Consider the following 15,576-nt stretch of genomic DNA (forward strand, 5'->3'; position numbering starts at 1 on the left):
TTGCAATAAATATTCCGTACTCAAACAAAAGGAATTATTCCCTCTTCCATAAACAATCACATACTTTGATGCCTTTAGGTCCTAGTTCAGATTTCCCTGTCTGGCAAAAACATACTACGTTTCAATGTTACCTTCTATTTAGAGTGTTCTCTAATGCAGTTCCAGAGAGGAAAAAATTTCTTTTTCTTCTCTTTTTCTATGAAACTTCTTCATGCTGCTAATATAGTACTTAGTACCTGTATACCTGTCTCCTCCCTCTGAACTGTGAATTACAGGTCAAGGAATATGAATACAGAAGGGGGAAATGTGGAAACAGTGACAGATTTTATTTTCTTGGGCTTCAAAATTACTGTGGACAGTGACTGCAGCCATGAAATTAAAAGATGCTTGCACCTTGGAAGGAAAGCTATGACAGTGTATTAAAAAGCAGAGACATCACTTTGCCAACAAAGGTCCGTACAGTCAAAGCTAGGGCTTTTCCATTAGTCATGTAGGAATGTGAGAGTTGGACTACAAAGAAGGCTGAGTGCCGAAGAATTGATGCTTTTGAACTGCGGTGCTGGAGAAGACTGAGAGTCCCCTGGACGGCAAGGAGATCAAACCAATCAATCCTAAAGGAAATCAACCCCGAATACTCATAGGACTGACTGATGCTGAAGCTAAAGCTCCAATACTTTGGCCACCAGATGCAAAGGGTTGACTCACTGGAAAAGACCCTGATGCTGGGAAAGACTGAATGCAAAAGGAGAAGGGGGCGGCTGAGAATGAGGTGGTTGAATATCATCAATGGACATGAATGGACTCAATGGACATGAATTTGAGCAAACGCCAGGAGATAGCGAAGGAAGGACAGGGAAGCCTGTGCTGCAGTCCATGGAGTCTCAAAGAGTCAGACACGACTTATTGACTGAACAACAACAAAAGGAATATATACCTAGAACAGTGGGTGGCACAGTTTACTCAATAAAAATTAGTTTAAATGAATACATAATTCTGCAAATATCCAAAAAGGAAAAAATTGTGCTCAACAAGATAAAGAAGTAACCAGAATGAAAAAAGCCATAAAGATAACAGATTAAAACAGAAAAACAAAAAAATATTTTCTATATGCCCTTGTGTGTGTGTATGTATGTGTGTGCGTACATGTTCAGTCGTGTCAGACTCTTTGTGACACCACAGACTGTAGCCCACCAGACTCCTCTGTCCATGCGATCTCCCAGGCAAGAATACTGGGTGACTGCCATTTCTTTCTCCAGGGGATTCTTCCCAGTGACTGAATCCAAGTCTCTTGCATCTCCTGCACTGGCAGGCAAATTTTTTACCATGAGCGCCACCTGGGAAGCCCTATATTTGGGAAAAATAAGTTCTAAAGGAATTTTTAAAACACCCGAGTGGTTGTCTCTGGGAAAGGAGTCTGGACTCTGGGTAGGGATGAAGATTAATTTTATTTTACAGTCTTTTCTATTATCAAAATTTTTTGCCACATCAAGGTATTTAAGAATGATTAAAAATACTAATTACAAAGATTATGAAGGAAGAGGAAAAAGTTATGTCAATGTTAAGCATTTAAAAAAAGGAAGCAACAAAACGACCAATAATATAAAATATATCTGAAGGTATATAAGGACTAGAAGAAAAACATGAAAAGCAAAAAGCTTATAATTTAAGGTGTCAATTTTAATTTGTAAACAAATTACTTTGATTTGTAATTTTTCGAGATTCACTTTCTCCAACATTTCTTCTAAAATATACAATAGACATTAGACATTAGACTATTGTTTATAATAGGCTGTACTGAATAAGGAAAAATAAAAATTCCATAAGTGGTTTCAACTTGCTGCTTTACTTAGATACTATATTTAGTTACTATTGTTTTGCTGTGTTTTTCAAATAAATTTCATCAAATTTTTGTTTAAAATCTTTTATCAGTGATAGCTTTGCTACCACTCTCCTACAGCAAAAAATGGCAAATGAGCAATACCAAGCATTATAAATTTTTACTGATATTAAGTACAGGAATTAGTTTTGTAAATAAATGCAGCCCTTTGCAGTCGAAACATTAAATTTTTAAAAGGGGTTTTAATGTAGTCCCTAAAGGCTGATTCCTTCTCATGTTTTAGGTCTCAGCTCAAATGTTACCTACTCAGAGAAACAGGGCAAAGGCTAACAGACTTTTGCCAAGAGGATACACTGGTCATAACAAACAGCCTCTTCCAACAACAGAAAGAGACAGCTCTACACACAGACATCAACAGATGGTCAATACCTAAATCAGACTGATTATATTCCTTGCAACCAAAGATGGAGCTCTACACAGTCAGCAAAAACAAGACCAGGAGCTGACTGTGGCTCAGATCATGAACTCCTGACTGCAAAATTCAGACTTAAATTGACGAAAGTAGGGAAAACCACTAGACCATCAAAAATGAAAGTGTAAGTGAAAGTCGCAGGGTTGTGTCTGACTCTTTGCAACCCCATGGACTCCTTCATGGAATTCTCCAGACCAGAATACTGGAGTGGGTAGCCTTTCCCTTCTCCAGGGGATCTTCCCAACCCAAGGATCGAACCCGGACTCCTGTATTACAGGCAGATTCTTTACCAGCTGAGCCACAAGGAAAGCCCTCTACACCATTCAGGTATGACCTGAATCAAATCCCTTACAATTATATGGTGGAAGCGACAAATACATTCAAGGGATTAGATCGGATAGACAGAGTGCTTGAAGAACTATGGATGGAGGTTTGCGACACTGTATAGGAGGTGGTGATCAAAACCATCCCCAAGAAAAAGAAATGCAAAAAGGCAAAACAGTTGTCTGAGGAGGCCTTGCAAATAACTGAGAAGAGAGAAGTGAAAGGCAAAGGAGAAAAGGAAAGATATATCCATCTGAATGCAGAGTTCCGAAGAATAGCAAAGAGAAATTAGAAAGCCTTCCCAAGTGACCAATGCAAAGAAACAGAGGAAAACAACAGAATGGGAAAGACTAGAGATCTCTTCAAGATAATTAGAGATACCAAGGGAACGTTTCATGCAAAGATGGGCACAATAAAGGACAGAAATGGTATGGACCTAACAGAGGCAGAAGATATCAAGAAGGGAAGGCAAGAATACACAGAAAAAATATACAAAAAAGAGTTTCATGACCCAGATAACCATGATGGTGTGATCACTCACCTAGAACCAGACATCCTGGAATATGAAGTCAAGCAGGCCTTAGGAAGCATCACTATGAACAAAGCTAGTGGAGGTAATGGAATTCCAGCTGAATTATTTCAAATCCTAAAAGATGATGCTGTGAAAGTGTTGCACGCAATATGCCGGCAAATTTGGAAAACTCAGCAGTGGCTACAGGACTGGAAAAGGTCAGTTTTCATTCCAGTCCTAAAGAAAGGAAATGCCAAGGAATGTTCAAACTACCATACAGCTATACTCACCTCACATGCTAGGAAAGTAATGCTCAAAATTCTCCAAACTAGGCTTCAACTATATGTAAACTGAGAACTTCCAGATGTTCAAGCTGGATTTAGAAAAGGCAGAGGAACCAGAGATCAGATTACCAACATCCACCAGATCATAAGAAAAAGCAAGAGAGTTCCAGAAAAACATCTACTTCTGCTTCACTGACTACACTAAAGCCTTTGACCGCGTGGATCACAACAAACTGTGGAAAATTCTGAAAGAGATGGGAATACTAGACCACCTGACCTGCCTCCTTAGAAATCTGTATGCAGATCAAGAGGCAACAACTAGAAGCAGACATGGAACAATGGACTGGTTCCAAATTGAGAAAGGAATATGTCAAGGCTCTATACTGTCACCCTGCTTACTTAACTTCTATGCAGAGTACATCACGTGAAATGCCAGGCTGGATGAAGCACAAGCTGGAATCAAGATTACAGGGAGAAATATCAATAACCTCAGAGATGCTGATGACACCACCCTTATGGCCAAAAGTGAAGAGGAACTAAAGAGCCTCTTGATAGATAAAGGTAAAAGAGGAGAGTGAAAAAGCTGGCTTAAAACTCAACATTCAAAAAACGAAGATCATGGCATCTGGTCCCATCACTTCATGGCAAATAGATGGGGAAACAATAGAAACAGTGAGAGACTTTATTTTCTTGGGCTCCAAAATCACTGCAGACAGTGACTGCAGCCATGAAATCAAGACGCTTGCTCCTTGGAAGAAAAGCTATGGCCAACCTAGACTGCATATTAAAAAGCAGAGACATTACTTTGCTGACAAAGGTCTGTCTAGTCAAAGCTATGGTTTTTCCAGTAGTCATGTATGGGTGTGAGAGTTGGACTATAAAGAAAGCTTAGTGCCAAAGAATTGATGCTTTTGAACTGTGGTGTTGGAAAAGACTCTTGAGAGTCCCTTGGACTGCCAGGAGATCCAACCAGTCCATCCGAAAGGAAATCAGTCCTGAATATTCACTGGAAGCTGAAGCTCCAATACTTTGTCCACCTGATGTGAAGAACTGACTTGTTAGAAAAGACCCTGAAGCTGGGAAAGATTGAAAGTAGGAGGAGAAGGAGACGACAGAGGACGAGATGGTTGGATGGCATCACTGACTTGATGGACATGAGTTTGAGCAAGCTCCAGAGTTGGTGATGAACAGGGAAGCCTACTGTGCTACAGTCCACAGGGTTACAAAGAGTCGGACACGACTGAGTGTCTGAACTAAACAGAGAATCCTTTCCTGACCTACCTATCCAGAGTAGCCTCTTTCTATATATAGATATCAAGGACTGAAATAACCACATTTATTCTTTGTTTACATACTTATTTTCTATTATTCACCACTTGAATGCAAGATTCAGGAAGTGGGGGAACTTATCTCCTTTCTATTGCTGTATTCCCATAGGAATTCAATATTTACTGAATAAATTGGGGGGCATTACAGAACTGATCTGTTCACTTTTTCTCCTGTTTACTTTTTAAAAATATTTATTCAGCTTCATTGGGTCTTAGTTGCGGCACATGGGCTTAGTTGCTCCCCAGCATGTGGGATCTTAGTTCAGGGATTGAACTACCATCCCTGGCATTGTAAGCCAGATTCTTAACCACTGGACACCAGGGAGGTCCCCCCCTCCCCACCCCACCCCCACCCAACATTTTACTTTTAACAAGCATTATTACCCATTGCATTCTGCCAGGGACTGTTTGGAATTTAAATCTCTAGAAGACACAATAGTGGACCTACCTTCAAGAAGCTTATTAAGAGTGTCTCATCAGGCACCATTCGCAAAGGATAAACCACATGTGCTACAGAAATATGAGACATGCAATTAAAATGAGAAGCTGCTATGGAGGTAATTGTCCCATTTGTGCTGAGACTTAAAGGCTGGCTAAAACTTGGAGAGTTGAAGAATAGGAGTAAGAGGAGCATTCTAGACAGAAGAACTGGCATCAAGATGTGGAGGCAGAAAAAAAAAAAAAAAGATGTGGAGGCAGAAGATTTTGAGAAGAGTCAACAGGATGGAATAGGCAAACATCAATATTATACTAGGAAAAGCTACAAAGTAGGCTGGAGCAGGTTATAAATCTTCAAATGCAGACCAAGTGTCTGAAAAGATCTTTAGGCACAAGTGCAGGGTATCTCTCTGCAGGTCTTTTTAAGCAGGAGATCAGCATGATCATAGCTCAATACTATTACAGGAAAACCAGTCTGGTCAGATGAACTGGAGTGAGAAAGAACAAGGCTTGGAGGCTCAGTTAGGCTACTGAAACAGACTGGGCAAAAAATAAGGCTCTGAACTGAGGTTTAAACATTATAAAAAGTCATAGACAGGTCACACAGAAACTGCAGCCAAAAAGATATGGGTTAGAATACTAAGTCTATATTAACAGTTGTATAAGGTTTTTTAAAAAATGGCTTTATTATGATTTACATATCATACAACTCATCCAAAGTATACAATTAAATGGCTTTCAGTATATTCAGAGTTGTATGCTTATCACTGTAATCAATTTTAGAACATCTCATTACTTCAAAAGGAAACCCAGTTCCTTAGCCATAATTCCCACATCTCCCCAGCCTCCCTAGACATAAGCAACCACAAATCTACTTTCTACTAATCTCTATATATTTGCCTATTCTGAACATTTAATATGAATGGAGTCATATGGTTCTTTATGACTGGCTTCTTTTCATTTGTCATAGTTTTTCCAGGAATCATCAATACTGTAGCATGTATCAGTACTTCCTTCTTTTTATTGCCCAATAATATTCCATTATATGGACATACCACATGTTATTAATCCATTCACCAGTTGATGGGCATCTGGGCTGTTTTGACTTTTTGCCTATTTAGAATAATGCTGCTATGATAATAGGTGTATCAGCTTTAGTATCTGTTAAAGAGATAATAATTCTTATTAAGTTTTAATGTTTGTAAAGAATAGTGCCTGGCACAGAGTAATGTTGAAAAAATATTAATTCCCTTCTTCCTACTTTGCAGGCAAATTGAAAGTTACTTATCTTTCTACCCTCATCAAACTGTACTACCCTAAACCTAGCAAAACCTTTTCCCAGTCAAATATGATTCTCCTACCTCTGAGGAGATTTCTTCCCCATTTCTTTCAGACTCCATCTTCTTTAGCTAACAGAATTCAGAGGCTCCCACTTCTCTTTCTCTACTTACTAAATGATGAATGAATATTATTCTGTCTTTTAGTTATGTTGCTATTTACACAAAAATTACAAAAACTATTTTTTTGAATCCTTATAACACTTTTCTTCCCTTCATCATCCCCTCTTCTTTGTCTTACACTCCATGTTTATATCTTGGTGCTACCTCAAGTTAACAGCACAAGAGGGAAATTTTGTTATCTGTAAACACTCCCTCTTGCCTAGATTCCATACTATCAACACTAATGTTACTAACATTAACTTTTTTTTCCCCTGATAAATGCTGATGTTAAGGACCATCTTGGAAATTATTTATATAACATAATTCATTACCTATTTTCATATATATATATATTTAAATAAGATTGTGACTTTAAAACATTACCAAATCTTAAAAGTGACCCATATAAATTTTGAAAAACAAAATGGTAACCTTATAATTGTGTGTAAGTCGCTCAGTTGTGTCCGAATCTCTGCGACCCCGTGGACTGTCCATGGAATTCTCCAGGCAAGAATACAGAAGCAGGTTGCCATTTCCTTCTCCAAATCTTATAATTTTCCAATTAAAAAAAACCTGTCATAACTTTTTTTCCCCTTTCTATTTATACATTTGTTTCTAGTACCTGATATGTTAAGGAATATGACAGCTACCGATTTGGAATTTTAATTTTACACAAGGAACTCTATAACCGCCAGAATTTTATTAACTCAGTCATTATTTCTGTTCCTTGCTCAACAAGCCAGAACCAGAAATACTAATTAGATGTTATACCCCTTTCCACTACTGGGCCATAATTACTTTGAACCTAGAAAAACCAAACAATGATGGTTCTTCCTGTCTGGCGGTTTCATTCTCTAAGGTGGCAGACTTAGGTTTGGAGTGATATTTACGAAAGTTGTAGACGACACAGCAGAATAGCAGGTATCAGTCACCAGTAAGTGGTGAAGCCCTAGATGAAGGGAGTGGCTCCGAGAGTGTTAAGAAAGAAGTAAAGGTGCAACTTTGCCCCGAGATACACTCATTCCCGTGGTCCCTCCTCAGGAACTCTTGAGAAAGTGGGTTCTTCTAGAAAGAAAGAAGGGTCTATTTTTTTTTTAAAGGACAGGCATCGTAAGGTACAGCTGTAAAACTCTCCCAGCTACTAAGACGAATGAGCAGAATACGCAGTCTTCGGAAACTCAAGTGTGGGGAGACGCGGAGGGACGGCATAAAGAAACACAGTGCTCAGATTGTCTCGGGTGGAGAGACATCGCCGACTGCTGGGGCCCAGGCGAGAGCGCGACCAAGATCCGCCCAGGGGCCCCGGGCGGAAAAGCTGGGCCGGGGGCCGCTTACCCAGGACGGGACTTCGAAGCCAGGGCCCGGCCGAGCAGAGCCCAGAGAGTGACGGATGCCGGCGTGAAGGCCTCGTCCTCCCGCTCCCCGCCCATCCCTGGCGCCGCCAGAACTAGGGCTGGAAAGGAAAGCAGGAAGAAATCCTAACAGGAAAAGCAGGAAGAAATCCTAACAGGGACCTGGGAGCCAAAGCAGCAAGTGCCCACCGCGGCTCTCCAAGATACTGCTGATCTGGGGCAGGAAAGCAGGGCCCGGCTCCACAGCATGCTGGCCTTCCCTTTGTCAGCTTCTGCCCCACCGCACTCACTCTGCCACACGACGCTCTTCAGCCCCCTTTCCGTCACCGGCGGCGCCATCTTCCCAAACGCTATGGAGGAGCAGCCGCCGCCTCCCACTCGCAGCCTACTTTGCGGTAAGAGGGAGTTCTGGCGGGCCACGCCCACAAGTGACGTCACGAGCTTCTTATGGGATTCCCGCCCAACCCCAGACTGAGGCTGCGCAGTGTGGGTGAATTCTCCGTGGGCAGTTGCGCGCCCCCTAGCGGAAAGCTCTCAGCCGAATTCCCACGCCTTGGGATGTCAGAACGGAGAAGGCAATGGCACCCCACACCACTACTTTTGCTTGGGAAACCCCATGAACGGAGGAGCCTGGTAGGCTGCAGCCCATGGGGTCGCGAAGAGTCGGACACGACTGAGCGACTTCACTTTCACTTTTCACTTTCATGCACTGGAGGAGGAAATGGCAACCCACTCCAGTATTCTTGCCTGGAGAATCCCAGGGACGGAGGAGCCTGGTGGGCTGCCGTCTGTGGGATCGCACAGAGTCGGACAAGACTGACGCGACTTAGCAGCAGCAGCAGCAGCAGGGATGTCAGAAAGTGAAACCGTACCAACGGATTGTGAGCTAACACCACCTAAGAAACTCGAATTCACGCATACGATTCATGAAAAAGAGAGGGGTTCTTCGGTTTACAAAATAAATTCTTCACTTTGAGAAGCGATTTATAATAGACTTCACTCAGTCAGCTACCGAGTAGAAAATTTAGCCTCCAAAAAGTTTATTCACTTTTCAAGGACATAATAATTATGTAGAACCATGAGGTGCAGCCCACTGTGCCCAGAACTGTGCAGGACTTTGAGGCAAGTCAAAGAAAGGAGAGACCCACTTCTGAAGAATTGAAAATCTAGATAGCTCAGTTCCTGGCACGCTTGAAGGCAGTCAAATATTGGTTGAAATAGTGAATGCCATAATGATGACAATATACATAAATGAACCAATAAAACAATACTTAGTCAACAAACATTAATTCATGTGGAAGGGACTATCAGTGCTTTAGATTTAAAAGAGGGGAATTATTGCTGATTCACAAAGGAGATGATCTGAGCTCAGACTTAGAGAAAGTTCAGGCAGAGATCTGTTTTTTGAGATGGTTATTTTGAGACTTGAAATCAAAGTAATCAATCATAGGGGAATTCCCTGGCGGTTCAGTGCTTAGGATTCCAGCACTTTCACTGATGAGTGGGTGGGTTCAGTCACTCATCGGTAGAACTAAAATCCCACAAGCCCTAAGACCAACAACAAACAAGTTATCAATCACGAATTAAAGCAGTTTAGTTTCTGAGACTCTCAACTGTAACATAAACATCATATACACTAGCAAAAAGCAGACTTTCCTCACACTGATTTGCAAAGAACCAGAAGGCAGTGGCAACCCACTCCAGTACTCTTGCCTGGAAAATCCCATGGAAGGAGGAGCCTGGTAGGCTGCAGTCCATGGGGTCGCTAAGAGTCAGACACGACTGAGCGACTTCACTTTCACTTTTCACGCATTGGAGAAGGAAATGGCAACCCACTCCAGTGTTCTTGCCTGGAGAATCCCAGGGACGGGGGAGCCTGTTGGGCTGCTGTCTATGGGGTCGCACAGAGTCGGACACGACTGAAGCGACTTAGCAGCAGCAGTAGCAGCAGTAATAATAATGGCTAACATTTACTGTGGATGTAGTATATGCCAGGCAGCATGCTAAATGAATTATCTCACTGATCCTCAAAGCAATCCTCACAGTCAAGGAACCTGAGGCTTAGTGAAACTAAATAACTTGCCAAGGATGCACAGGAGTGGTGCAGTGGGAAGGAGAATAAGGTTTGAGTTACACAGATAGGGAAGGCTGTAAGATGATTTGCAATTTTTGATCTTTAGGAGAGAGAAGGAAAATCAAGAATAAAAACAACTGTAAAAGGTGTTCAAGCAAAAACCTATGGCATGAATGGCTTTCCATTCTAGACTTAACTGGGCCAAGCTGGGGCTCTGGCCTCTTTCAAATCTACTTTAAATAGACTTAGCTGCTCAAAATTTTAAACAAATGCACACATTATATTTCTCTCCCTTTTCAATTTTAAATCAGATTCTGCTTCGTATAGCAGGGTTGAGCCCCCAGCCATAAGAAAAAGACCTGTTACAGACTCACACTTCTAAAATGAAGCTCCTTGTCCTCAAGGATCAAACCAAGACAGAGGAATGAGGTGGGTTAAAGTGTCTTGAGGAGAATGATCACGTGCCAGGGGTAACACAGAAAGGGCCTTCTGGGTTGGAAGTTTGACTTGGGTCACATGGGGTATAGCTGTGATTCATGCTCCTGAAGGCCAGATTCCAAGGTGGCAATGTGGTATAGTGGAGCAAATGTGGGCGTTAGGAGCATGTAGACATGGGTCCACAAACCCTGGATTGGCCTCTTATTAGTAGGATGACTTGAAACACTTCAGTGTCATTGCATTTATATGTTGAAAGTGAGTATAGTATCTCAAACCTCACAACAATCCAACAAGATGATAATCTTTATAGCAATTTTACAAATGTGAAAACTGAGATTCAGAGGGAGACATTAAATTACGTAAGACCTCAAGATGGCTCCCAAACCACTGGCCTTTCCATCATACTACGTTGCTTAACCTCACTTGACCCTCTAGTTTCACATAACCTCTCTGAGCTGTCTAGTCTCCTCTAGTTGGTTTACCTAAACAGATTGAACAAAAAATTTGAATTCCCTGAACAGGATATAGCAGAGTGGAAGACAAAATCCACCAACACTAATCAGAGATGAAAAATCTGCATTGCATGATTTGTAGAGCAGATACACAGTTGAAATAATTGAGACTGAATGTAAAAGCTCTTGAGTTAAGGCAGATCACACATTCACCATTCTATATCCAGGTCTTCTTCTCTAATAATTTATCAATTAATCATGATAACCCAGAGAAATATTTTCCATAAAAATACCATAGATGAGCAGGTCTGATCAATGTTACATACTTACTTGGCCCCCTGATAATCTGTGTTTCAACTGGTTAGCTGTGAGAACATGGATGAATTCCTTGACCTATCTGGGTCTCATTTTTGTTATATATATAAAGGAATATTATCATTTAGCTCAGAAAGTTGTTATGAGAATGAGAATAGAAAAAGCACTTAAAAGCATGTAGTATGTGTGACATCCATGTTTTGGTTTTATGTTCACCCGATGTGGACCACATTGTCTTCTGTGGAATTCTGACCAAAGCAGCCCAGACTTCGATGCCTAGCTAAGTAGACAGCCATTTCATTTTTTCTGTATTCTGGTATTTATAGGGTATGAGTGTACTGGTCCTAGCAGCCCCCTAGTGTCCTGGGACCAGGGATCCTGACTTTCCATTTGGCTTTTGCCCTTGGCTCTTTGCCTGTTCCAGTACAGCCATGGACACAACTCTTATCAGAGGGCACACACTGCCAGAGATGGGGCTCAGCACACAGTCTGTCAAGGGCTCTGAACCACAACCCAGAACACTGCCTCAGTTCATTCATGGTCCCCTCACAGGGCATGGACCCACTCTGAACCCTCCAGATCTTGTCACCAATCTTTCGTCACATGCCACAGCCTTCCAGCTTCCGTTAAATTAATTAAACAAGGAGGTCATTAGACTGAGGTGGCTCTAATACCTTAGCCACCTTTGTGAACAAACCAAAACCTAAGTCTTTAAGTGTCTCAATGTTAAGAAATCAAAATCTAAGGACAACTAATCACAAATAGCCAACTAAGATTTCCCAAATAAGACAACCACTATAGCTACATAGCCATTGGTTTTATAGCCAGTCAAATAATATCCTTGCTTTGCTTCCACCTCTCTTCAGTAAAAGTCTCCCCCCTCCTACCAACCCCTCCCCCCAGCTCCTGTCAGTAGAGTACTCCTAATCATTTCGATTTTGGTGCTGCTGAATTCAAATCAATTTCTGCTCAAATAAACTCTTAAAAATTTTAACATGCCTCAGTTTATCTTTTAACCTGTTTCAGCTTCCCATCGCTGAAATTTTGCTTCAAGGAAGAATGGGGCCAACGCAAGTCTTTTAAGTTTCCCAAACTTGGCCACATGGCAGAAACACTTGGTGAGTTTGTTAAAAGTATAGATTCCCAGGTCTGGGCAAACCTGCTGAGTTAGAATCTCCAGGGGATGATACCAGGAAGTCTGTATTAAATAATGAGTTCCCCAGCTGATGTCAATGCCCCTAGTCTGACTCGTGTTCATCCACTGGTATTTAGGAACAAAAGTGAACTAAATTCGGTCCTCTTCTGTGTGTACTGTCTGACTCAGCAATTTCTATTTTTCTGAAATCTAAGTTCTTTGACTTGCCTTCTTTTCAAGTGCAAATGCTCTTGAGTATCTCATCAGTGGCACATTTGTATCTCAGTCTCACACAGAAAGGGAAAGCAGACATAGAAAAAGAAGTTTGCTGTTCCCTCCCAGTGTACCTCAAGCCTAATTCCATGCTCCAATTCCCTCTGGGCAGAGTGCTATGGTTGTTCCTAACTACAGACAGTCTTAGTTCCACAGCTAGGCTTCTGGGGAGCAAACACTTTAGTTACGTGTGTTACACAAGTCCAGCTTGCACTATCTTTTAATAAGGTTACTGGCACTCGAAAGACAATTTTTTTTTTAGGTACAACAGATTTATCATTGCCATTTCTCTCCAAAAAAAAAAAAAAAGCAATTACAGTGTGAGTGAGGAATAGAGCCAACAAGATCAATGGTCCTTCCCTCCAAAGATGCATGTATGTCAGTCTGCCACAGTTTGGGGCTCTGGCCCTGACTGTCCCTCCATCTGAAGTCTTTGCTCATTCAAAAGCATGACTACAATCATTACAGTAACAGGCTAGCAACTCTGCTTTCCCAGATGCTCACACAGAGGTGTCAACACATGATGCTTTCTTTCGCTTGGGAAAGCCTGCAAGTGGCTTGGCTTCCTCTTAACTTTAGATGAGGGTGTTATTTCCTACAGGTGGCCCTGGCAGCTGCTGCTATCCAACCTCAGCCGAAGTCCTTGTCGAGTTTTGTTTTGGATGAGTGCAGTCAAGGTGTGGTGGCTTGATTTTGATTTCTCTGAGAGTGGACACTTCCAACTCTTGAATGGCTAGAGAGCTGCATGGCAAGTGCTGGGTCATTGAAACACTTATGAAGTGGGTGTGTTGTAGTCTGTACTATGTCTGGGTATAAGAAATCTCCAAGAATTTCTGCTACGCAGACCTTGCACATCTCCAGGACTTTCCCAGTGTGCTGCCTCACTCTGGCAGCCTTCCACAAGACTTTCTGGATTAATTTCTCCCCTGAGTCTTCTCTGCAGCAGATCTTGAACTCCTGTGCCATTGAGGACACACCTGATCTTGAACTCAGGAAGTGGAGTCAGAGCAGTTCTTCTAAAGGCCACAAGAGCTTGTCCCATCCTAGAGGCATTTTGTATTCTACTAGACCTTTTCCAGCTCTAATCACACTAACAATTAAGGAACCTCTGCAAAAGATACGGGAAGAAATTTTTAGAGCAAAGAAAAAATAACACTTTGCCTTTGAATTATAACATTTCAATTTAAATTACTCACTAGTCAAGTCTCTGTTTTCATCTGTGGTTTACTGTGTCATTCCACATTTCTCTTCCCTCTGTAAATCACTGAAAAGGCAAGGAAGCGAGGAAGCCACAAAATGCATTAGTATGCAGACATTTTCTTAAGTTAAAAAGCCCTCAGATGTCACTGAGGTTCAGATTAGCGTTTCAATTTGAAATGCTGTTTTTGCAGCACTTCACAACAAGTAAGCAGAAAAGTAAGATAAACTGTACCATTCAAAGAGCAAGAAGAAACTGACCATCAGGTTCTAACTAACCAGGATGTTCTCTCACCCGCTTTGTGAACTGTGAATCCTCCCCAGGAGTCTCTTGGAGCTCAGACTACTGACCCAGGACAAAGGACTTTCCTCTCCACCCCCAAGCCTTTTATTTACTGAGCTTACTTTGAGCCTGTCATTGGGTCTAACAATTTATATCTCCTTTAATCTTCATAACATCTTTTGAAAAGTTTGTTCCAATTTTCAGATGAGGAAATCTGTACTTAGAATTGAAGCACCTTGCCTAAGGGAAAGGGACAGTGGCAGGATTTGAACCCAGATCTGTCTCTTAAAAAATCCATTCATGCTGTTGAAAAGCTTTAGGATAATCCAAGAGTTAAGCAAGACCAAAAGCCTTAGACCAACAAGATTCCCAAGGCTTCCCTTAGCATATATAGAGGCCCCATGCCAGCTAGGGACCTACTCTGACTAGTCCTGTGTATGGAGAGGAGAAATGCTGAAATTGGACAGCAATTTAGAATTTCTCCCTTAATACAGTGAATTCTATATGATGTAGAGACCCCCAAATAATCATTTTTGAGTCTTGCAGAATTTCTACAACAATCTCTTAAAGAAAAGGTCAGATCTCTTCAGGTTGAAGACTGAAACTCGCTAAGAAAGGAGAAGCAATAATCAAGGCCAGCCAAGAGGGACACAGAAAGTGGACAGCAGTGACCGAGAGCAGTGCTTCTCAAACTTGGAGAGTGTCAGAATCACATGGGAACCTGATAGAAACACAGGGGCCCACTTCAGCAGGCATGGGTCCTTACATCCTTTGCTAGCTCTCCAAGAGATTTTGATACACTCCAAAGTTTGAGCACTACTATCTAAGCAGTAACCCACAAACCTGAATATGCATGTGAATCACCTGGGGATTCAGCATCTCTGCATAGGGCCTAAAATTGTACGTTTTGAACAAGGTTTCTGGCGATCTTGAATAGCAAGGTCTAAGAGCGACGGTTTTCAAGCATTTTTTAATAAAAGTATCATCTATTTAACAAGATCTTAGGGAAGACCAATATATAATACACCACTCTTCACCTCCTAGGGGTCCCCAAGATACTTCTACTACCCCTCTGTGGCTCAGGAGAAATATTGAATTAAAACTGCCATAATACTGGAAAGATGTTCCAAGAATGCAGACCCAGGCCCATGTACATTTTACTGAAGACCAGAGCTTATAGTCATTAGTACTTTAGGAGTTTTTTCAAGTAATTATAATCTAGAACTTTCCTCATAATTTATTTTTAATAAGCCAGGTCTGTTTCCCTGTGATCACTGGAAATAGAAACCCTTTAAAAATTAATAGGGATTATTCTTATTTCAGAACTACTGGTGGGGCTCCCCCAGTGGCTCAGCAGTAAAGAATCCTCCTGCCAATACAGGAGATGCAGGTTCAGTCCCTGGGTCAGTAAGATCCCCTGGAGA

At 41.6% G+C, this 15,576-nt stretch overlaps 2 protein-coding genes across 7 annotated transcripts in view; both read right to left on the reverse strand.

The window, feature by feature from the left end:
- The window catches only part of STXBP3 (syntaxin binding protein 3), a 56,887-nt gene extending 48,548 nt beyond the window's left edge, over window positions 1-8,339 (reverse strand). For 3 of the 5 annotated variants that reach the window (XR_014052974.1, XR_014052973.1, XM_081487211.1), the window contains exon 1: window positions 8,276-8,339. Coding sequence is in view for 1 of the 5 variants with exons in the window: in XM_081487211.1 (XP_081343337.1) it covers window positions 8,276-8,324 (49 nt within the window). In the remaining 4 variants the exon portion in view is untranslated. Of the gene's footprint in view, window positions 1-5,204; window positions 5,267-7,968; window positions 8,202-8,275 lie in introns of those variants that run through there. The other 2 variants (XM_081487212.1, XM_081487213.1) reach the window with 2 other exon arrangements.
- Window positions 8,340-12,874: 4,535 nt separating this feature from the next.
- The window catches only part of FNDC7 (fibronectin type III domain containing 7), a 54,611-nt gene continuing 51,909 nt past the window's right edge, over window positions 12,875-15,576 (reverse strand). For both annotated transcript variants that reach the window (XM_081487215.1, XM_081487214.1), the window contains exons 13-14: window positions 13,869-13,936; window positions 12,875-13,780 (exon numbers count right to left, since the gene is read on the reverse strand). In XM_081487215.1, the coding sequence (XP_081343341.1) occupies window positions 13,905-13,936 (32 nt within the window). In that variant the 3' untranslated portion in view covers window positions 12,875-13,780; window positions 13,869-13,904. The remainder of the gene's footprint in view (window positions 13,781-13,868; window positions 13,937-15,576) is intronic.

The sequence above is a fragment of the Giraffa tippelskirchi genome, chromosome 5, assembly GCF_054371585.1.
Source record: "Giraffa tippelskirchi isolate mGirTip1 chromosome 5, T2T-mGirTip1v1.2.pri, whole genome shotgun sequence".
In the NCBI taxonomy this organism is placed as follows: domain Eukaryota; kingdom Metazoa; phylum Chordata; class Mammalia; order Artiodactyla; family Giraffidae; genus Giraffa; species Giraffa tippelskirchi.